This window comes from Anser anser (genome assembly GCF_964211835.1).
Source record: "Anser anser genome assembly, chromosome: 8".
NCBI lineage: Eukaryota > Metazoa > Chordata > Aves > Anseriformes > Anatidae > Anser > Anser anser.
In genome coordinates this window covers 28,510,019-28,533,113 of record NC_139728.1, presented here as the reverse complement: position 1 = coordinate 28,533,113, position 23,095 = coordinate 28,510,019, and the positions used below count along the sequence as shown (strand labels likewise).

The 23,095-nt window shown below is 43.6% G+C and overlaps 1 protein-coding gene across 17 annotated transcripts in view; it reads right to left on the bottom strand.

Moving 5' to 3' along the window:
* FGGY (FGGY carbohydrate kinase domain containing) overlaps positions 1-23,095 on the bottom strand; it is a 305,857-nt gene that overhangs the window by 126,538 nt on the left and 156,224 nt on the right. For 6 of the 17 annotated variants that reach the window (XM_083847626.1, XM_083847628.1, XM_083847619.1 and 3 more), the window contains one exon: positions 1,117-1,329. In XM_083847626.1, the coding sequence (XP_083703752.1) occupies positions 1,117-1,329 (213 nt within the window). Of the gene's footprint in view, positions 1-1,013; positions 1,330-5,888; positions 6,583-9,220; positions 9,606-12,437; positions 12,646-13,111; positions 15,193-23,095 lie in introns of those variants that run through there. The other 11 variants (XM_083847610.1, XM_083847613.1, XM_083847612.1 and 8 more) reach the window with 10 other exon arrangements.

Here is a 23,095-nt window from a genome sequence, read left to right as displayed (position 1 = left end):
TGACACTAGACTTGCTGCAGTGCCAGTGTCTTACTGGCTCTGTAAAGCTATAGTTCCAGAGACTGTATTTCATTGCTCAAGTACAAGAGATTGTATTTAAAGAGCAAGAACAAAGCAATATACAAAGAGAAAAATCAAATAAGCAGAATAAAAGACTTGCTCTGCTCTAACATCTATCTGCCCTCCCCTATCACTCCTGTCACACTGCTCTTTCCCTTCCCCTCCCCTCACCTCGTCTCCTTCATCTCAGGGCATTTCTGCCGAGCCAAGCTCATTAATGTTTGAAAAGGCTGATCAATACCAAGAGAATGGGTGAGCTGTCCATCTGCAAATTACCAAGCATATCATGAATATTTAAAAAAACAACCTTAGATCATGGAGCAGGCTGGGGCTTTATTAAGAGCCATAAAATGGCCCACACGTACGCTGCAAAACAAGGTCAGTAATTTACTTTTACCACCAGCACGTACAGGCTTGGATCAGAGGGTCCAAGGAGATTTTCCTGTATAGTAACGTTTATTTCAGTCTGTTTTTATGCTTAACACTATCCAGAAACATATATAATTTATTTTGGCTTTATAACACTGGACAGATATCTTCATGAGGATCACATGTGATAGACAGTCTCCCTCGGAGCACCATCCACAAACCAGACTGCAACTTCTCTACAATAAATAAAGGAGCTTGTGACTCCAGTGCAACACAGTGCGTGCATCTAAATCTACACATTATCAAGTTCTGACCAACTTTGTCTCCTCAAAAGAATTGTCCTGTGGCTAGAACATACACCAGTGAATCAAAAAACCCCTGATGTGAATCCTGAAGGCAGTGGTTAAGTCCTTCCTCAGAGCTAACAGCACAAAGAAGGGCTTTAATCCTCTTTTCAGCTGTATCACTCTGGCTTTCAGCTCCTCACCCACCTAACAGACCTTGTGAGGCTACAAGAGCCATACCCTAAAGGTGCCCTTAATGCATACGGGTGGTTACAAGTTAAACAGTAATGCAGCACCTACGGGATTGAAAGTTAAAGGCCAATGACTGGAGGACTTCGAACTTTCAAAACTTGAAGTGCTGCCTACAACACAGATCTCCTTCGCTTTCTTTTTCTTCAGATACCTTGGTGACTGTGCAACAAGCAGCCCATATGTCAGCAGAGGATTGCTCGTAGTGGTCTGGCTGGGGTTCCCAGATTTGGATTGGCTGCTCCGCATGCGCCACTACTGTCCCAAACTCGTCTACCAAAGCCGCACGAACGCTTGCTGATCCAACATCAATTCCAACATAGTATTTCACTGAAGTCTGCTTCTTGCTGTGCATTTTTAATAAAACCTGCGAGGAAAAAAGAAACACACAAAAAAGTGTTTAAAAAACAGATAAAATGACTAATGATGGAAAGGTGCTGAACAGGACAGGAGAGATGCTGTACAAGTGCTTTGCTTGGTAACTCTTTTTTGCAGCAAATCTTCACATGGCATTTTTAATTACTTTGAGTTTTCAAGTCTTGCACTCTGTGTACTGTGAAAAGGGCCCAGGAGCTGGTGCCTCCCATAGAGCCACCAAGCCAACGAGTGCCACATTACAGCTGTATGCGACATTGAGTCAGGCTGAATTCTTCAGAATCTGAAACAGTTTCCTCCTCCCCAAAAAAGGGGTGTCATGTTGGTAATTAAAATAACTAAGTGACATATTACCTACTTTTGAGCCCTACAAAGAAGAAAAAAAGGAGAAATTAACTGCTTAGGTTTTTAAGATCTATCCACCATGACTCCACACAATTTTAGACACTCAGAAAATAATTTGCTGAAATTATTTTGTTGAGTTACGAGAGTATCCCAGGAAATCTGTGCCTGCTCTCTCACAACCTACAAGAAGAAAGTGAGTTAAAGTTAATCAGTTTAATTATTCACAACGAGTTTCATGCTTCACCATATTATGTTTAAATAGATGACATTTTATATAGTGACAAATGCACTGTACTTCATTTCTCAGTTTGTCCTTAATTAATAGTTAACATTTACATTTAATCAAGCTGGGAAAATGCTAATTAAGAGCTGATACAAAGTATTTCATAGGTCAGACAAGCGCTTACATGAATCTCCTATCAAGCCTCTGAAACACGCAGAACTCAGCTGACACATAGTCTCTGACTTCCAGAAAATGAAAGGATCAATTATCGCTTGATGAATCCATTTACAGAGCACCAAAAGGGCTCTGTAACAAAACAGTCCATCTGTCCCAAAGAAGTGACCTGGATTACGTCTGTGTGTGGAAGATGGGTTGTTGAGGAACGTGGGCAGAGGCAGAAAGATTGGAAAAGTACTGCTTAGTAGAACAACAGGATTATTCACATTTTAAACTAATTCTGTACATGATTTTTGGAGATAACTAACATTAGTGGCAAAGTATACCCAAAATGCAATAGAAAGCATTGATACCCAAAACTCTGAAAGCTCTCTTTCTACCTTTACACAGGAACAGCTGATCGTACAGCCATGTAAATTATACTCCATTTTGGAAGCAATGCTTTTTACTTGTTTTACTCCTACAGGACAGGAAACCAAGAATCTACTTTTCTATGAATTATCTTCAGTACAGGTCAAGATCTATCCTTGGGTGTCAGTTTGAACACAGGGCTGGCTGTCCACATCTATGGCTGGCTTCTAACCACTGCTGTTGATGGTTACTACAAATTCGTTATCAGCGAGGGTTAGAGATGAAATAAGGAAGAAAAATAAAGGGTAAAAAAAGGCATTCCTCTGCCTCAGAAAACTAATAATCCATGCATCATCCTGCACGGTAATTAAGCAGCGTAACAGCTGAATTAGGACAACGTTTCAATTGCAGTTAAAACAGCATAAACCAATGGCCTTGGCTAGCAAAAACTGCTCATCCATCCAGCTTCCCTTCATCCCGTCCCCTTAAGTGGTTCTTGGAAATGTGGTTAGTCTGCGAGTTCTGCAGTCACAGCCTGTCCCGTACTATCACTTCGTACTGCCCAAATCTGTCATTGCATGCTCTGACTGCCGTCGCTGTGGGCCCTGAACCATTTTTTTTGTCTGTTGGACGGCACTGGCACCGGGGAGCTCTGGTCCCCCACTAAAGGCCCTTGGCAGTCCAGTACAGTCCAAAGCAGCTATCACACAGCAGTTTGCATGCACTGAGGTAGGCGCATGGAAGGGTTGCGAGAGGAAGTTGTACACATCATTAGTTTTTAATAATACCAGAAATTAGAAAAAAAAAATCAAAGCTAGAAAGTATACGGCAGTACTGAAGGGAACGCTAAGCACTCTCAGCACTCTGATCCTGCCCAGAAGGTGCAACGCACGCTAATCTTGCTAAAGCAAGGTCATCTGCTCAAGCGATGAGCAATCAGCTAAAAATAATGGTGTGCCATGAGTCTAACACCTAGGAATATTGGCAAGAAAGCTCACTTTATTTTCTTGGCCCTGGCTCTGTGACCTGGTCAGACTAACAAAAGCTAATGCCTCTGTCACGGAGAGGACAATTCTCCCGATATCAGTGATTAATACTGCATCTGTCAGCTGGGGATACTTACAGCACTCTGCATCTTCCTCTTAGCCCTTGGCTGTAAAAGGAGTTTTAAGACATTCTTCTCAACAGATGATGTTCACTTCTTAATTTTGCACTCAATCTCCTCAAAGCCTAGAGGGCTGGCTGCAGATGCTGCTAGCAAGAAATCTTAGTTAGGAAGAAATTGCATAGAACTGGTCCTGCTACTATCTCATGAATTTCCCTGTTTTTCCCTAGTTTGGCACTGCCTTTAGCTGCTGACTCATAAAAAGAAGAGAATAAACCACAAGTTGCTAAGATTTTTTTTTTTTGACATAGGCAAATCTTTCTTACTTTTCACAGAACACAAACAGCAAAAGGAGTGCTTTACATCCTGCCTCCTTCTCACACACACAGGATTACTCCAAATTTTTATTTCTCTTCCCTGTATGGCAGCCTTGATTTTAGCTTATTAATGTGTTTTGCTACTTCGAGAATAAACTTAACAGATGTTAGAGAATTAAGCTCATAGTACCTCCTACTCAGCACTTAAAATTATGGCTTTGCATTGGATTCTTCCCACAAACATTTGAAACCTGGAACTCAATCAGCCCATGTAATGTTTACTTTCCTTTTTTCCTTACTAAGCAACCAGGATGCACATGTGTGAGTGAGTTTGTTTCAATGCTCAAGCAGCACATACCAGTCTAGGAACATACATTATTTTATTTCTGTAAACTGGTGAAAAACAAGCAAGAATTGTTAAATGACAGACTTCAAGAAGAAGTACCACAAACCTACTGAAACCGGCATTTCTTTGAGTACAAGTCACCTAGATTTACACAGCAATACTTTGATATCTCATAGAAAAAGGCTAAAAGTAAACATTAAGCTTTTTTTCAGGCCCAGCAAGAGCTCAGTACCGATGCAGCTCAAAGTACAGTGTCTCTAAATTAGGATCTGATCTGTTTGCAGAAACATCATTTGATGCCAAGGGTTTTTCTGGAATACCAGCCCCTTGGTATTTCACCTACTTGTCAACCAGGCCCACAAAAAGCACCGTCATCTCTAGGTCAAACGTGTCACCAGCCAGGGACTCTGCCTAAAGGTATGGATTGAGAACCTAAGAACTCAGCAGTGAGGCTGGCTGAAAATCTTTAGCTAAAGTACTTTATAAGGAATTTAAAGAGGAATGTTCTCATTCAATTTTGTTTACAGAATATTCCTTTGGCACAAGAGGAGGCTCCAAATCAGAAACGAAGCGAAGGAATGGAGAGCTAGGAGAAGGTCCCAGCACAAACTTGCTGGTTTGGAATCTGGACACCAACATCTATTACCACATGCCACGAAAATTTTGTTGTGCAATAAAACTTTGGTTTGCATTTTGTGTCTGTTGGATTCTTAGCATGCAGTTTCTGCAGTCAGTAGAATCATAAGGAAAAAGGAAAACGATGAACCAGAAGAGCAATTGAAACCAAAAGTCCTAAAGGCCCAGTCAGACAGATCAACTCCTCGAGCACAATATTCCTAACAAGACATCAAAATATTTGATGCATGGATGATACAATGATACTTATGGACTTCCCAGGTGGTGGAGTGTGTGGTGATTATACCACTACCCTTTATACACTTTTTTTTCACCCACTTTCTCAGTTAAACAGGAATCTGGTCTATGCCGGCTCCTTTGCCAGACACAACATGAACAGATGATGCCTCTCCACACTGTGACAGAGCAGTGAGGTATCTGAGGCAGAGCAGGCAATTAAAAAAAAGCCCCCAAAACTTCAACAGAGCTTTGTCTGTCTAGTGCAGAATTAGGGCCTCATGTGTACAAGTTATTATTTGAACTTGCAAACAGAAAGAGAAGGAGAGAGGAAAAAAAAAAAGAAATTTAAAAAGACATCTCCAGCTTAACCATGTTACGGGCCATGACTACAACCGCTAAGCCAGGACAAGAAGCCAAAATTGCCTCCAAGCACAAGAAAAGCAATGGTCTCTTTCTTTGCAAATCACAGCAGGGACAGAATGGCTTTTCAAACAGGCATTTATGATCAAAGGCCTGCAGCATACGATAAATATTTATATGGCCCATTAAATAATAGTCTGTATAAATATTATCCAAAATGTGCATGCTGGAAACCACAGACTTCCCAGTTTATCCTTAAACAAATGCGCTAGTTTTCCCACATAGGCAATGAAAAAAAGGAGGGGTGAAATTCATTTGCAAAAACATTTCTTTTTATAAAAAAAGAAAATCCTTAACATCGTTTACTGTAATTTAAATGGAATGACTAAATAACCAGATGACTGCTTCATTACAACTACTAAATTCAGTTTGTCCTACCTTATTTCATGGTTATCAAGTTGCCAGGACATACCTTTCTGTGAAAGCTACAGGACAAGAAGGCTGCACACTCACAAGCACGTCGGCTGAAGCTCAGCAGAAGTATTTATCAGCTGCAAGTATAGCTTTTGGGCTGTCGTGAGATTAAACACAAGGAATTATGAAGGACTGGCACGTCTGCTTTAAACTTTGATCTTTGGAACGCTGCAGGCTGCCCAGACCCAGAGATCATGGATAAACAGTATGTTTTGAGTAGTGCAGCTGTGCTTTTCTGTGGATTACCGGGAAAAGATTAACAGGCTCAAATTAGGCTTCATAATCTTGGTGTGAAAAGATGTAAATACTTAAAAAAGAAAAAAAAAAGCTGTTTGTCAGTTGTCGAAAGAAGATAAAATGAAATAAGTGTTTTTGACATTAAATAGGAAATTCAACATTTTGTTGCCTTTCTAGGGTTCCAGTAAACTACCAGAATTGGTGGCAGAAGACTGGCAATCTCTTCTTGAGGAGAGTGAGCTCCTTTTCCTCTTCCAGGATCTTTAGTTCCTGTTTGGATCTGAACAAAGAAGGTGCACGTATGTCTGAGAGAGAGTGAGTGCACACAGGGAATTCTCTTGCTGTGTTGAAGGCCAGTACTAATATAGAATAATACCCTAAAATGCCCAAGGGACTGTGCTATAACTACCCACAAACACTTATTTTTCAGCCATCCACCAGCAAACAAAACAAAAACAATGAACAAAAGCACACCTCCCCTCCCCTTGCTCTTCCCAAAACAGAAACACCTACGTGCAGGAGATCTCTGAGACTTCGGAATGTGAGGACTCTGCTAGCAACAACAAAACTGGAATAAAGAAAAAGCAAGCTGGACAAAGTCTGCTCATCACTGTCTTCTTCACTAAAAAACAAACATTCTCCATCAAATATCCATTCTAGGGTAAATTCTGTGAAGCTGCCTCATATCTTAGAAAAAGAGGAAACAGCTGAACGTAGTGGGGCAAAGGCCTAAAATCATGGCCCCAACACCCCATAATACCTAGATTGTTCCTCCGAACCTGCCCAATTTCCCCCTATCCCAACACTGTAACACCGTCTAAATAAATCCTATCACAGGACTGAAAATATTCGACTACTTTCTAGTACCTCCTTTTTTTCCCTCTATAAATAATTCACTATGTACTAATCTGCTGTAATGTCTCTCCTATCCTTTTTTCTTTTCCCCTCTGTGTTCAGGACAAAACCATTACTTCATCACTGCCTTCTGCCCTTTAGTTTTATCATTTGTATCTTAAATACTTTCAGGCCAAACTACTTCCACCTACTCTGACACAAGGCACAACATATCCTGCTTCATCCCGGTGTAACTGAGTTCCGGTTGGAAACACACAACACCAAACCAAATCACTTGAAACAACAAAAAAGTAACACGGGCAGGGAAGTAAAAATGACTAAGCAAACCACTCTAAGAAACGAGATCCAAAATTCATTTATTTTCAGTTTCTTCTGCCTACATAGATCTCTCGTGAACAGCAGAAAGATGTCAGCATGACCACTGTCAACAAATACCAAGCTCATTAGTGCACAACAGAGTTGTTGTTTTTCTCTAGAATCCGCTCTATTATAGATTTGTACTAAAATAGAGAAATTGTGCTCTCCTTCCAGCCCCTCTCTCGAACTCAGGCTGGAAGATACAGTCCCTACCACTAATCGAGTGAGAGCAACAGCATTTTCTGAACCCTTATTACAGCAGTGCACGGCTGCAGGGGTCAGCTGAAAGGCCTGACCAGAGCAGCCTCCCGCCACAAAGAGCAGAAGCCACAAGAAAAGCACACGCCTGCCCTTCTCGTACGCTGATACTTCCCCCAGGACAACTTCTCAGCCTCCAGCTATCTGCAGTAGAGGAGCTTGCTGAGCCAGAAATTTTATCTTGAGGATTAACAGACCTTGAAGGCTTTTTCCTCTATAAATTTATTTGTGCTCTTTTGGAATCCAGGGAAACTCTTGCAACTGCAGAATACCGTGGTAATGAGTTATAAAGCTCTGCGTCAACAATGCAAGAAAATGTGCTTTCATATGTTCTGAGCAAGCCAGTTCAGAAACCTGCTGGCTTTGTTTGATGTGCCCAACTTCCTGAGCTACACGAAGCAGCCGTTCCCTATCTACCTGCTCAATGCAGCCACGATACCATCAGCACCCCAGATCGCCCCCAAAAGGTTTGCTGCTATCTACAGACCGTGGGTGATGAGTGAAACCCAGGCGTAATGTGGTCAGATCCACCGCAAGGGGTGTTTCTGCTCTCTGACCAGATGACTCGGTCACGGATGTGGCAGTAAGCACTACAACACGATGGTAAGAACTAAAAGATAGCACCTAATGAGCCCAAGGCAGCTTTGGGCATGCCGAGGTACTGCTCACATACGCTCACAGAAGACAAATAACGTGTTGGTGGTAACTGAGAGGAGCAGAGAGGTGCTGCTCGGGGGCATGGAGGCGCCTCTGAAAGGTCAAGGATTTCAACCTGCAGGCAATGCCCAGCACGTTGGCCCTCACGGGGTGTCTAACAGAGGAACCCAGGAGCTCCTCCCAACTGTGTGCTTGGAGAAGACCGAAGGCTCTCCCTGGTTTTCTCTGAAGGGGGAGCGAGGCATCCAACAGCTGCAGTGCGTCCTGGGAGGCTCTCTGCCGCCAACCATGAGGAGAGCCACGCGGGCTCCTGGTCAGAGGCAGTCTGTGAGACCAAACACAGACCGGTTCTCCCTCTGAAAGATCTTCCAACCTGACAGCGTAAAGCTGGGCTGTTCCATTTCTTCCCAAGCCTGCAACTACGCCTCACAAAAAAGGCGAGTTCGGCTCCCTCTCTGCTCCACTGCCTAACACCAGCCCAGCAGGAAACAGCTGCAGGCAGGAGCTCTCAGAGAGAGGGAAGGCTGAGCAAAGAGCCACAGGAACACGCGAAATGGAGACGAGGACTGAAGGCACAAACCGCTGGGGAAATCCAACGGCTCCAATTCTCTCTGGGGCTATCTTGGTCCTGCTTTGACGGGACTATCACTTCCAAAGCAGGGTGTGATCCCGAAACCGCTGGAGTCAGTGGCAAAACTCCCACCCACATCAGTAGTTCAGGATTAGACTCCTGATACTTGTGAATGTTGCAGGTGCACTCTCAAGTCTGCAGGATTTTGAACGCTTGCCATAATCTACAGCTTGTCAAACAGAGGAAATGTTGATCACTCTACGCCAAGACACAATTCCCACGCAGGAAAACCTAAGGAATTAAAAGAATACACTGCTGCACCCTTTCTCCTCCACACCCTGAAAACATTAGCGGATACAATTCACGCACACCAACCTATTTAGATCCATCCTCGCCTTGACGCTGCAGTCGCATGCGCCCCTAAAGGCTGCTCTAATGATCTGGCAATCCGACGTGTCCCAGATGACACGGCACAATGCCTGAAGCTCTGAAAGAAGCCATTCTTGTTTACACTGGCTGTGAGGGGAAAAAATACCATCTGATTATTACATAAATTGTAGCTGTAACAGCTTCATGGCTAACTGAAAGAAGGTAAGAGGCTCCACAATAACTGATCGATCCCACTGGTTGATCCTTTTCAATGTAATGCTAAGACCTTTCTTATTCATATCTATCTGTCACTCTGACCTAACCCACTCTGGACAGGTAAAACAGGATCAGTTCATTGGCTGTAAAAGACGCACGTTCCTCTACTAATGTTTGTATTTTTTTTAATTCTCTTCTATGTTAAAACAGAAATAAAGAAAAAAAAGTCACGTAGGAAACGCACCCCTAGCATAATAATGTTTAACACGAAAAAAAAAACCTGCTTAAAATTTAAAATATAGTGCAGAATAGAATGCAATTTGAAAGGCATGAACAGCTCATATAACCACACTCACACTAGGTTTAAACTGCATTACTGGAGCAAACCAGCCTTGGTATCACGAGCTTCAGAGCTGGGTACATAAGCTTACCTGGAATCCTGGGTAAATAAAGCCATTCTGCTACTGCAGATATGGAATTAGTCAGCTTGAGGTTAGTGCTGATACTCCAGCTTTAATCACATTTGTAGTGCCCAGCGCTACATCAAGGATGAACTTGGCCCTAGCTGCGCGATTACGTATCGGTAGATCAGTACAAAAATAATTTGTTCCGAGTTCATAGCGTTATGAAATGACAAAACATCAAAATTAGCATTTTGGCTGAAATCCACTGCCTTTCCCATCAAGGCTTACACATTTAAGCAACATCTGAACCAACTGTCTATAATTACTCCTGGCAGATACTGGAACACTTAGGCCAGTAGTAGATGCAATAGTGAAATCAATTTTTAACGACGTGCTGTAAACCACTTCTATCAAGATGCTCAGCCCAGAAGCAAACATGTCTGTAAGCCGAATCCCGAGTCTACTCTACAGTATTTGTTCACTCTTGCATGGGAAGAGCATGGACTGACAACCCTACATAATCTGTCGTTTTAAAATTAAACATTTATTTGGTCTACAATACTAAAATTACTAGCCTTGAAGTTCCTGTCACAACCACTTACAAGCAAGTGAGGTTGCACATTAGGTTAGACTAAAAGAAACATTCTGCACATAACTCAGATATCTAGATATACCTACCACACAAGTGTAACGTGTCTACAACTTTTTTTTTTTTTTTAAAAAAGAATCACATCTGTTCATCTCAAACACGGTGACTTATCTTCCTTCTTCCCACATACAGAGTTTTGGGGGAGTGGGGGTGTTTTTGTTTTCTTTTTATAAATGCAAAATCTGCTTTCTTAATGATCCTATCAGTCCCATAATTTCAAACTCCCACAAAGACACACCTAAATGGGTATCAGGCCAAACCTTCTCTGTAAGTTCCCTTCGGTGACTTTCTCAAAACATCCCAGAAGCCACCAGCTTGTAAACCTGCTTGCCTCAAACAGCTGAGGGTCACACATTTTCCAATTTTATTTTATGAACAGCCTGAGTACTTTCACAAGTGGAAATGCAGAGCACAAACGGTAGGCAGCTCAAGACACTGACTTGAAGGCATTAACAAGAGCCAACAAACAGACAATGCTAGGCAGAGATTCCCCTTTGAAAATGAAACTCTGAAACACATTTCTTACTGAGACTGTGCCACTAGTGTTGGTTTTGCATACCAGAAAATTCAGTATTCCAGTACAAGGGAAAATTTCAACACGAGTGATTAGAAAAACACAAGATACAAACCAGGACCACAGAGGAGAGCTATTCTGATCCCCTCCTGCAAACCTACCAGTTCTCAGGTAGCAGAGCTGCCTCTAACAGAAACGAAAGAAGGCTTAAATGAGAGCTTATGGGAAGACAGAAGACAGACTTACTGAGGAAATAAAAGAAACAAAATATACGAGAACACTTTTTTGGGAAGAGGATGTTTCAAAAGAATTAACATTTTTGAATGATAACTTATGTGTATCCCTGTAAGAAACACACAACAGAGCAACAAAAGTGGCTAAGAACACACACAAAAACTTTCCAGCCTATTACTAGTTTATTTAGTCTCTCCTGACACTGTAAATTAATTTCTACCCGATTCTTACAGCTGGGAACAGCTGAACATAAAAGAATCCTATTCCCCCTGCTTTCCTCTTCCACCCTCCTATCGCCGTCATCCCTTCCAGGAGAAAAAAAAAAAAAAAAGACCTTTTTGCCATATCCCAGTACATAATCATGTAGAAAAGTGGGCCATTAATATTTAAGACACTTCAAAATTACAGTACATTTCAGTACTGTATTTCAGTCCATTTAGAAAAAAAGTTAATTTCAACAAATTAAGCAAACGGTCTTCCAGGCTAAGGGAATACATGAGGATGAAAAACGAGAAGACCACCTCCATGTAACATGTGTTTACTACTTTCCAAGCTCCTCAGAGGAAAGAGAGCCCTCTCCTCTCCTTCCCTGACACTTGTTTCTTAAGTGTTCTCCAGACAAGAAGCACTGTTGCTAAATTTATTAAGCTATCTGTCAAGTCGCAGGCACCTCAAGAGAGAAGAATCCGCAAGGTCACCGGTTCCTGGCTGGTGCCGAGCACGTCACTCGTGAGGCACGCAGCACGAGTAAACTCCACCAGGTTACTGGGGTGGGCGCCCTGCCAGCCCCCAAGCTTTACGAGAATACCGGGGCAAGTGTCCAGAGAGGTGACACAAAGGAGCCGGCGCTGCAAAGGTGTGAGAAAGCAGAGCTGCGAGAGGACAGCGAGAGGAGAAAGGAGGCAGCAGTGGAAGCGAGCAGCAACAGGACACCAGTGGCGGCAATGGAATACCGGGCACACAATCCTGGAAACTACCACCTTCATTAAGGGCAAGAAACACGTTTAAGGAGAACTCCCCGGGATCTGAAGGATTAAGCAAGCACCAAGCGATGCACATGTCCCATGCGCCTACGCCAGGTCACTTGGGCGCTGCCATCTGAAGCACGTGAAGGAGCGAGGGGATGGCGGCACAGAAAATGGTGACTCCTGCTGCAGAGCCGTGAGAGGAACTGACGGGAGGCGATGTGCAGGCCCAGCTCCTGTGAGCCCCCAGCGCCTCCTCACCTGGTGTTTGGCACCCCGCTTCTGCCCGCGGCCTGTCAGCACTGAGGGGCTGTGAGAGAGGGCAGGCCCGCTCTCATTAATTTAAGTTTTACATGCAGGCTGTGCTTCTGAGAAACGTCAGTAACAGCGGACCTGGGGAAGCCAGGCAGAGAGACCCGAAGTAAATCCTATAATGCCCCCATAGGTACGCAACAACCCCACAAACAGGCTCTGAGGCCCTTACAGCGCACTTTAAATGAGCCAACGAGGATCGGGGGCGCAGCGAAGGGGGCTCCTGTGGGACCAGCCTCAGGGCGGCCCCAGGTTGAAGGAAAAATAATAAACAACCCGCGGCTCTCCAGAGAGGCCGGGCCCCGACCGTTAATGGCCGCCGCCCCGGGGGCGGGCAGGGGCAGGAGCACCGCGCTCGGCCGTCCCCGCAGGGCCGGGCCCCGACCGCCGCCCGCTGCCGGGCAGGGCCGCCCCGCCGCCCCCGCTCCCCCCGGCCCCGCCGCCCCCCGTCAGGGCGGGCAGGGAGGCGGCGGCGGCCCGGCCTCCCCCGCTCGCCTTCGGGGGCCGCGGCTGCTTTGTGTGGGGGGCCCTGCGCCGAGCTCGCCCGCGGCGATTTCACAAAGCTCTGCCGTGTGCTAGGCCGAGCTGCGCCGCCCGTGCCCTGTCAGGAATTCGGCCCGTACCAGCGCTCCTGCCTCGGAAAGGAAGCCGTGCTTCTCCTTTCTTTCAAAGCGAATAAAGCACAAGCAGGGGAGGGGTTTGGCTCTCGTTGGTTTGTTAAAGGGGATGTTGCTCGATCTCAGCTGCAGCCCGGGTGCCCTACAGGACTGCAGCAACGTATAGGGGTGTGCAGGAGGGTTTCCCTTTAGCAGCTATGCCAGGAGCCAGGGGAAGAATAAACGCGAGGAAGCAAACCGAAGGTTATGCCTGAAATGAGCATTCCCCAACTTGACCATAAATACGTAATCACTTATAAAACAGATAAAGCAGGACCGCGAGGTGCGAGCCAGACCTTCTGTGCGGGGTTACTCCATTTGAGAGTTTTACCTAAAAAGTTGTTCTAAAAATCCCAGATCTGAGGAATAAACCCTGAGTTTATTTGAGGTTTGCACAAAATGGGGGACAGGGCAGCAGGGTCTGCTCAGACACGAGCGGTGGAGCAGGAGAGAAGGGCCACCAGCAGCGGCGCTCCAGCGGTGGGCAGGATCAGGCCCTGACACCTTCCTCCACCACCCAGCCCTGGAGAGTGGATGGAAACCTTCACCAAACCCGTCTGAAAAGGCCCCAGTCGTCCACCATGGGTTTCTCCCCATACCCTCCTCATCTTCCACGTCTGGAAATCTTTGAACAAAAATCTCTTTTGAAACATTTCCAGAATTTTCCCACTTTGGCCCAGGCAGAAATACTGCAAGAGCAACCTTGCTCAGGGAAAGATGAGTGTCGTCTCGTGGTCAGAGCTCAGGGTTAGTGGTCAGGGGCTGTGGGTTCTCATTCCAGCTTGGCCACTGAATCATTTTGAACCCTTCGCTAGTCACTTCGTATTAGCACCAGTTAGTAATTTTCCGTCGGAATGATTTTTCTGACAGAAAACAGCACTTTACAAAACCGGAATCTTTGTGAAAATTGACTTTCCGTTGGGGATACCTTGCATCTAGACAGGCAGGGAAAGGACGTTAGACCCAAACTGAAATATTCATCGCTTCCTTGTGTTAGTCCAAATGTTTTGCTTTGAATAGATTTTTTAAAAACAAATACCACCCTCCTGGCTGTAACTCCGAGTCAGCTCACTGCGCCGTGGGAGTTTGTGCTCTCATGCTCTGCTTCGCGCCCCGGGAGGTCTGCACCTCCTGTAGCGGGATGCAAATGTCTCTCTCCTGAGCTGTGCACATCACGGTCTGAGTCAGACCAGTCCCAGCATGCGGGACCTGGCCCCTGGGAAAAATTAGCAGCGGAAAGGACTGGTCTGACTGGGGGAGTGGGCCACGGAGAGAAAGTATAAAGTGCATGGACACAAGCTGTTTCACGTTAGTTCAGTGATCCAAAACGAAGTGCTGTGACTGTGGATATACCAAAATGTTTTGTGCAACTGAGAAGCAGTAAAATGAAACCCAGGGAAAAGGACCCAAGTGTTCTTCTACTATCCCTGACAGTCAGATCCTGTAAACTCTTCCATAAACACACTGAGCTCCAGTTTATAGTTCTGGCTCTTCACCCCCCAACTATCTTCCTTCTTTACTGTTTTGTTCCAGAATCCCATTCCTCTGTTCATTAAAAATAAATTTTGTGATTTCTGTGTATTCATAGCTGGCTGACACTTTCTTTTAGTATAAATAACACTTGTTCTCCTCCCACAGTGTATTTATACACACAGTTTAAATCCCTTCTTAGCCTTTGTTTTGCAAAGTTACACATTAACCATTTACATTTTCTTTCATAGCAGCAAGGTTTGGACTACCTAATAATCTTTCTCTGCACTTGTTTCAGTCAGAGTTCATCTTTTCTAAACATGAGTGATCATAGCCTAACATCACGCATAATGTTCAAAGTGATGTCTTGCTAGTGACTTGTACAGTGGTAATAATAATTTCCTATGCACGCTTTTAGTTACAGACAGGGATCAACACTGCCTTTTTTACTCCTATATCACACAAGTATCTCAGTTTATCCATGTCTTTTTCCTCTCAAATTTATAGGAAAAAAAAAAAAAAAGGATATTTGAAATACATAACATTCCCTTAATACATTTTTACATTTCATTACACTTCTCTCACATGGTTTCATTCCAAGTGGGGTGACAAATGAAAATATTTTCAAGAACAGTTACAGGATCTCCAGTTTCCAAAATCAAAGTCTTGGAAATGCTATTTTTTAAATGAAAGAATCAAACACCCCCATGACCATATGAGACTTATTTCATTACTCCTTTGAAATGTTCCGAAAGCTAAGGATTAAGAGGTGTTATATTAGTGCGGAATAATGATGATTAATTTTTGTTTCATTTCAAATGCAGGAAGAGTAGATATGTGTGCTGAGCATCTCCTATAACTTCAAAATCTATCTGTAAACCTGAAAATGTGATGTGGGTTTACGTACCTTAAATGAAGCACAAGACCATTGTAGTTTTGCTTCAGTTAGTACTGCTTTATACAATCTTCCTCCCTTTCCAAGATTTTGGACAGAATCACTTAAAAGGTATCCTTTTACCTTTTCATTTGAGAGTAACTAATGAAAATTCCGTTTTAAATGTGCTTTCTGTGAGACAGGAATGTTCTTTTTTTCGTGATTACCCAAAGCCCGTATTTCAAGCTACAGCTTCAGGTAGCGTAAATCAGCCTTGCTCTGATATGGCCTGCAGTCCTCTCAACCAGCATCGCAGAACAATTTAGTGTTTATAGATGACAGTTGGCATCTTTGAAATATTCTCTTTTACAGAACTAGACTAGATGTGACACTTGCTGGAGAAGAAATCTTGCATAAATCTGTCTGAAAAGACTCACTTAATCATATTACTTCACTAGCAGTGGTAACCTTTGGAGGCCAAAGTCCAGACAGGTTGAGAAATGGCACATGAGTACATAAAGGTGACAATTCCATTAACTGCAATCAAAGAGGGAGGTGAATGGTGAGATAAAGACAAATGACTTACTCTACAAAGAAAAGAAAATATGTGTGTGAAGGGGAAAGATACAGAACGAACGTTTTCCAGCCTTGTCAAGGAAATAAAGATCCAATCCCGCTCCATTGAGATCAACACAAAAACATCTCTCTGCCTCCCCGAATGCAGGATTTGGCCTAGGATCCCAGCCTGCTGGAGAATGTTAGTGCGACCTGTCATGTCAGGAGCACACGTGCACAAGTGAGATGTCGCAGGAGAAAACTATATGCAGAAAGTCTTACTGAATTGCCCACCATAGCCATGCCGGAAATGCCAACGCTAGCCTAGCTTTGAAGTCAGCAGGATCTTTTGCAAAAATAAGTGGAAAAAACGTTGGCATTTCTGAATGATTCAGAATTCTCAAATGTTCCAGCCACGATCTTTCAGTCCAACTGAGTGCACCCCAGAGGATGAACAGGAACTGCTTTGGGAGTTTCTTTTGGGCCCCAAATCAGAAGGCGTGCGTACGTGTTGGTAACTGAAACTACCACCACAAGAAAATCAAAGTTCTTAGGCGAGTTCAGTGCCAAATTTCAGCACAGATGAAAGAGAGATTGGTGGGATGTATTGTCATCCCATATCCTTCAGTGAGGCCAAGGATGGCATAGATAGCACTGCTAAGACAAGTTCACATTACCCAAGTTTTTTCAGAGGAGGAACCTTAAAGAGAGTAGCCATGCTGGCTACAGAGTTGCTTTCCTACACTGGAAATAAAGCCACAAAGAGATCTGATCTATTATCTTGCAAACCTTTCTAAACTTATGTCAACGAGGAAATGAATAACATAAATCCACCTATGTATCCACTCTCTTTCTCTTTTGCAGTTTTCCCACTCATATATAGTGTTTTCAGGAATTTCTCTGCAGAAATCCTCATCTACATCCAATGCATTTAGCAAAACAAAAAAAGCGGATAAGCAAATTGCTTTACTCGTAGAAGCAGAGCTGTAAAAGAACTGGATCTTTGAGCATTCAAAAATTCCGCTTACTTAGGTATTGATTAACATAACAATTGAAGGGGAGAAAAGATTTATAAAGGATCATGTAGCGTGTGCTTGCTTCGGCAGTTTTTACAAGCACCTAAAGTAGTTTTCAATCTCATTTTAAGCAGGATAATACTGGTGTAGGAAATTGAAGCTGGGAAATCCTCGGGATGAAATGCTTACTGAACTATCATATCAAGACTGTTCATTCACACAGGGAAACAGGGAAGTAAAAAGCAACTCAATAATATGTAATGACAAGGGATTTTTGAGTGGAAATCTAAACTCTCTGAAGAGTGTATAATAGGAAAAAAAGGAAATTTCCTTTGGGGGACTTTTTCTGGTTTTAACAGAGATGTTAAGTTACCCTTAGACACTACAGCAGCCAAAAAGGAAAATCCCTGCTTTCCACAGCTGTAAATATAACTAGCAAAATAATTCAGATTTCATCAATCTGTGACTCATTTGCTCAAGTTTTGGGTAGCTCACCTTTTAATACAAAAGTCAGAAGCTGATATAAACAAGCATACAAGATTTCACGCTCCACCGAAATTCCAGTGTCTTGTCTAGGGCCGGTTCCTGCCTGCTCTCCTGGCTGGATACCAACATCCTTTATTCTCGAGGGAGTCAGCCTTCCAAAAAACTGCTTGGCACTTGAGTCGGTGCTGCTCTGTTTTCCTAACGCTCAGTGCAGGCAGGATGTTTTCAGACTCTGGTACCCAACAGTTAGGCATTCCAGGGAGCTCGGGGATTTTTCTTTTGAAACCACACTGCCAATGCCCTAAGAATAAGTGGGGTTCTGTGATACCGTGTGATCCCGGTGGGAAGATGGGATGACTTTCTTGCTTGTATAGGGATGCACAAAGGGAAAATGCACATGCCACCTTTGTAAACTCTCCTTCTGCGGTGTGAATGCTGATAATTCTGGCTTTAAGTCATGTTTTCATCAACTGGCTCCCCTCTGGGAAGACTGCCAGATCGCCACAGATTAGGCAAAGGAGAAGCCCCCCTTCCAAAGGCTCGGCCAGAAAAGAAGCCCACAGCTGCAGTGTGGCAGAGGGGATGCTCAACAGTCTTTGCACACATTTGTTGCTGTAACCACTCATGGTGCCAGCACGTGAAAATGTCCTCTTTGCTCCCCGGTCTGTGCACACATACAACTTCTGCATATCCCTTTACACTCCTTAAATATCAGAAATATGACTTTATCATTAACATTTATAGCCAAGTATTTCCTGAGGCCACTGATGGCAGGGCCGGCTACAACCATGCAGCCTGTACCTCGTGGGACAGAAGCCAGCCGGCAGGTGAGGGCAGGCAGGTTGCAGTTCGGGGGCAGCACCCGACTGACCCCTCACTGCCCAGGAGCCGACGTACGGCCCTGCTCTGGCTGGCAGGCAGCTTCGTCGGAGCCGTCTTCCCTCCTAACCCTATGGCAAAATCCAGATGTGCAAAATCGCGAAACCACAATGTGTTGAGCTGGAAATGAATTTCACAAGCCAAGCTGCGAGAATCTGTTGAGCTCCTTACATTTCACAATACCTTACATCTCATTAAAAGTAACTAGCAGAGGTTAAATATTTTTCTGCAACATCCTCTCAAGACTTTTGAATTAGTTTATGTGAAGTAGTTCGTTACAGAGGTGATCTATCATACAGCGATGCCAAAATCCAGGCAGCATGGAGAAGGGCAGAAAAAGGCTCTAACCCTCCGAGCAGCATGTCTTGTCTGCTTCCGTGGCTGGGACTTCCTACAAAAGGCAGATCCTGTTCTGCCCTTTGAATTCAGACGCTCGTGAATACAGCTATGGAAGTCAAAGTACCACCAGCATCTGTTCATTTGTAAAAAACATCATTGTCTGCTCTCCAAGGACAAGACTGTTAACTGGAACCTGTACTTTCCAGATTATAAACAATATGCTGCCTTTCTCCTAAACTCATTGCAAAATGTACAAATGACAATCTAAAGCCAGCGCTGTCATCTTTTAAAAGCTGAAATTCAACAGGGGCTCATTCAAGTACATAAAAAGAAGTTTGCAGGGTCATTTAGCCACCTGCAAATCACACACAAATAAACTAAAGAGCACTAGAAACGGGAATAAAATCCCCATATATGTAGCTAGTTCCTATGCAGTTACATTTTCATGCTCTGTACACAACCCAAAACAAATTGTCTGCTTATAATTAAAACACGATACCGATTCCAGAAGTGTTGCCCCTAGGGAAATAATTTTATACCAAAGGGCAGATTCAGCCCTGGTGTAGTATTTCTGATTGCATGGAATTACACCATTAAAGAATTTTGCCCCACATCTTGCCCACACTGATGCAATTCAACTTCTAAGGGACAGTTATGGGTTTCCTCCTAACTCAGGCCAAGTTTCTGGAATAAGGAAAGTCTGTGAGAGAGTCAGCTGGAGGGATGTTTTAGTCTGGGATCTAGGGACATTCACATAGTAGAAAACGTCATAGGATTTATATTGCATTTCTTGGACGTCAGAATTTCTTGCTTTTTCTTCTTTCCTTACAGATTCCTTGTCAGTAGGTAGTCACGACGAAACAAATACCAAAGAAAAGTAATGAAACAATTAGAGGCAGCTGTGAGTAGAAAGACATTTGGGGATCCAGTTAATTCTGCTTCATTTTTGCTACGTAAGTCTATTTTCTAAACTTAATGTATTGCCTGAGCTTGTAATATATAATAACAGAGTGTCTGCACCACTCACAACTTTAGAAAAAGATATAAAATGTTAGTTCTCCAACATTTTATGTGACTTCAAATATTTGGGGCATGATTGATCTCACGCTCGTCATAGTGCTTTGGACTTGTGCTTTGCCTGACATAGAAATCAGAATGCACACAGTGATGCTCTCACTGATGTTGAAAACTTCTGACTTCTGAGCAGAATCAGTGAAAAAGAGCTGGAACACTTCCCTCCTCCGGGGGCTAACCTGCTCTTCCCTGAAATCATGCAGCTTCATAGGTCATGGCCCAGAAAACAGGAGTTTCCCCAGCAGTTCCTGTCAGTCCTGCGTGTACCGGGCACCGTGACAGGGGGGCTGCAAACACTGGAATTGGGATGCTGTCAGGGGACTGGGGGGAGACGACTGCATTCTCTCTGCAACTGTTTGAGCTGCCAAAAGAGTGAGGCAGATGCCCAGATTCTTGCTTAAGGCTTCCCGGGAAAATCAACAGTTTTGAAACCATATCAGAACCAAAACTTCAGGAAGATTACTCAAGCTGGAGTAAGAAAAAGATGGTAAACATAATAGAGCCATCAAAGGTACATTTTAAATTTCTCATTCTCATTCTTCACATTAATCTGACAAGCCTAAAGCCTTTCTATAAATCAAATGGAGCAAATGCTATCAGTACATTAAAAGCTGTATAGAAGTAGCAAGGTGGTTGATGCCCCATGCCTGTCGGTGTTCAAGAGGCATTCGTGTAATGCTGTTATTAAAGTGCTTTAACGTTTGGTCAGCCCTGAAGTGGTCAGGCAGTTGGACTTGATGATCTTTGCAGGTCCCTTCCAACTGAACTATTCTAAAATCTTTGTACAGAAGTTAAAAAAGTTTTTGGCACAGAAGACAGCTGCTATTCAGAGCTCCTTCCCGGGCACAGCACAAGCAACAGAGGGAAACTGTTTTAAGCATTCTTTAAAAATCACAGTACTACATCACCGTTGATAACCTTTGGATTTTACAGGTTTTCTTTCTGAAGCAATGATAAAACCGTCAGAGCTTTAATCAACTTTTCAAATCATTGACCAGTCTGAAAAACCGAAAGTGAAATAAAAAGCAAGAACAAAAAGAACAAAAGAAGAAGAAAAAAGAACAAAAATCAGAAATACTGTACGTTCTTGCCATTTCTGCCAGCCACAGCAATGAAGTGTTGCGATGAAGCAAGATAAACATCTGAGGAAGGAAATAAATTGTAGCTGTAGTCGTATTTTAGGCTATTTGATGTCTGATTGTTTTCAAAAACAGGAGGACGAGGCTGCTTGTGTAACTCCACCCTCCCGAAGAATCGCCAGGATCGTTGTTTATGAGCGTGATCGACGCCGCACCAGCCTCCTCACCTACCGTATGTCGCAATCGTGGAAATACCACGGGATGTTTTAATCCACGGGATGTTTTAATCCACGCCTCCTTCCCATCGTCACCTGGTGCGCTGAAATTAACATCTTGGGAGACACAGGACTGAGGAATTAGGATGGCAGATAATTATCCCATGGGCTGCATTTCCCTTGGCCACAGGGTGAGCTGCTGGGAAGCAGGCCCACGTGTGGGGCACAATGCCAGCGCGATGGGCACGCTGCTGAGAGCACAGGGGCCTGCACAGATCCCCCCAAGGTGGTGACAGCGTTTTGGGAGGGAGTCCAGGGGTCAGAGCACCTCTATACGAGCTCGTTAATCCATCCTGATACTGGAAAATGATTGCTGGCAGAAAGAGGCATAACTATCCCATATTCCTATCACTCTGGGAGGGGGATAATTCAACACTAAGCTGTCCATACCTTTTTTAATCTACTGACACAAATCAGTAGATCTTTTCTGTTTTCTTCAAAGGGAGTAATACTTTAACTCTGTCCACTCATTCGTTTGTATATTCTACTGTTATAACTCATTTTCCCCCCAAAAAATCTCAAAGTAAACTGAAGAACTGGGGAGGAAAATTAAGCTTTTACTGAATTAGTCAAGTTTTTCAGAGCAGGAGCTCATCATTTGGATCTTCTATTACAATCTCATTGGCTAGTGCCATGCTTCAAGTTTACTCAGTATTTTTTCCATACTTTATTTTTAAATTGCAGCTGAATATTTTAAATAGTAGCTAAAAACTTAATCTAAAGCTAATTTGTGTGCATTTTTTGCCTTAAAAAAATAGCCATCCAAGAGTTACTTCCACAGCACCAAGCTTTAGGAGGTCAGCTTGATATGGAAGGAAAAGTGTGTGTTACTGTTGCTTTGCTTTAGTATGCTAGTGAAGGGAAAGCCCCTTTCTTAAAAGAAAGACCTCCAGGGCTGAGACTTCAGCTGCTCCACCTTGAGCTAGGGAACTACTTTTCCAAGCTGCTGCCTGTATCGGGCTTCCAACCAAAACTGAATGAATGCAAAGGAGGAAGCATGATGTACAACAGGCTTAAATATATAGAGGCTTCGAGGTTTTTGGAACATCAAACCCTTCACAGTACAAAATATTTGCAATTTGGTATTGCAAGCATTTCCTTTCCCACTGGAAAATTAATTTATCATAGAGGAATATATTGCAGTCAGACAGTATTGCAAGCTGTTAGTGTTCTTGCTACATTAACTTGTTCTCAACCAGAAGAAAATTAAAGTGTAACCCGTGGTGAGGGCAGTCTTTGTGAAATTACTCCCTCTTATATCAAGTTCCTGTATATTCAGGGAACCAACTCAGAGGCTCAGAGCAAGGCTAAGGATCTCAGTGGTATTTTTGGCCTTTTAATTACGGCCTTTTCAAGGTAATCCATATCTTAGCTGTGCCCTAAAGTGTTATATCTCCATTTGTAACCTGTTGCCATATTTATTCCATATGACCTTGCAACAGCACCCCGGAGCCAGTGGGGCTTACTGACTGCAACTCCTCCTAGCGCAGCTTCCAGCAATGCCTCCTGGTCATTTGCAGCTTGTTTAGCATGCAAAAACCCACACTGGTTCTCTGGGTTGAGTAACCATGTTCTTCTTACGTCCCTGTCCTTAATATTGGGTAACAGGAAGCTAGGGGATGAAACAACCTATTAGATTTTGTTTCTAAGGCCCCGATTCTGTAAGCTGTAGTTGTACGGGGGTATCTGCTCTTTGACAACAGTTCCCATATTGTGTTTCAGCCAGGAAGATGGATGTACCTTACTTAAAGTGAGTCATTCACTGAACCTAGGCCAAACTCTGAAGCAAATCTGGGCCAGTTTATTGCCTCAGGAGGAAACCTGGTTTTTGCATGAATTAGATGTGAAAATAAGCAGAGCCTGACTGACATCTTCTCCGAATTCCAACTGCAAGGGTAAAACCC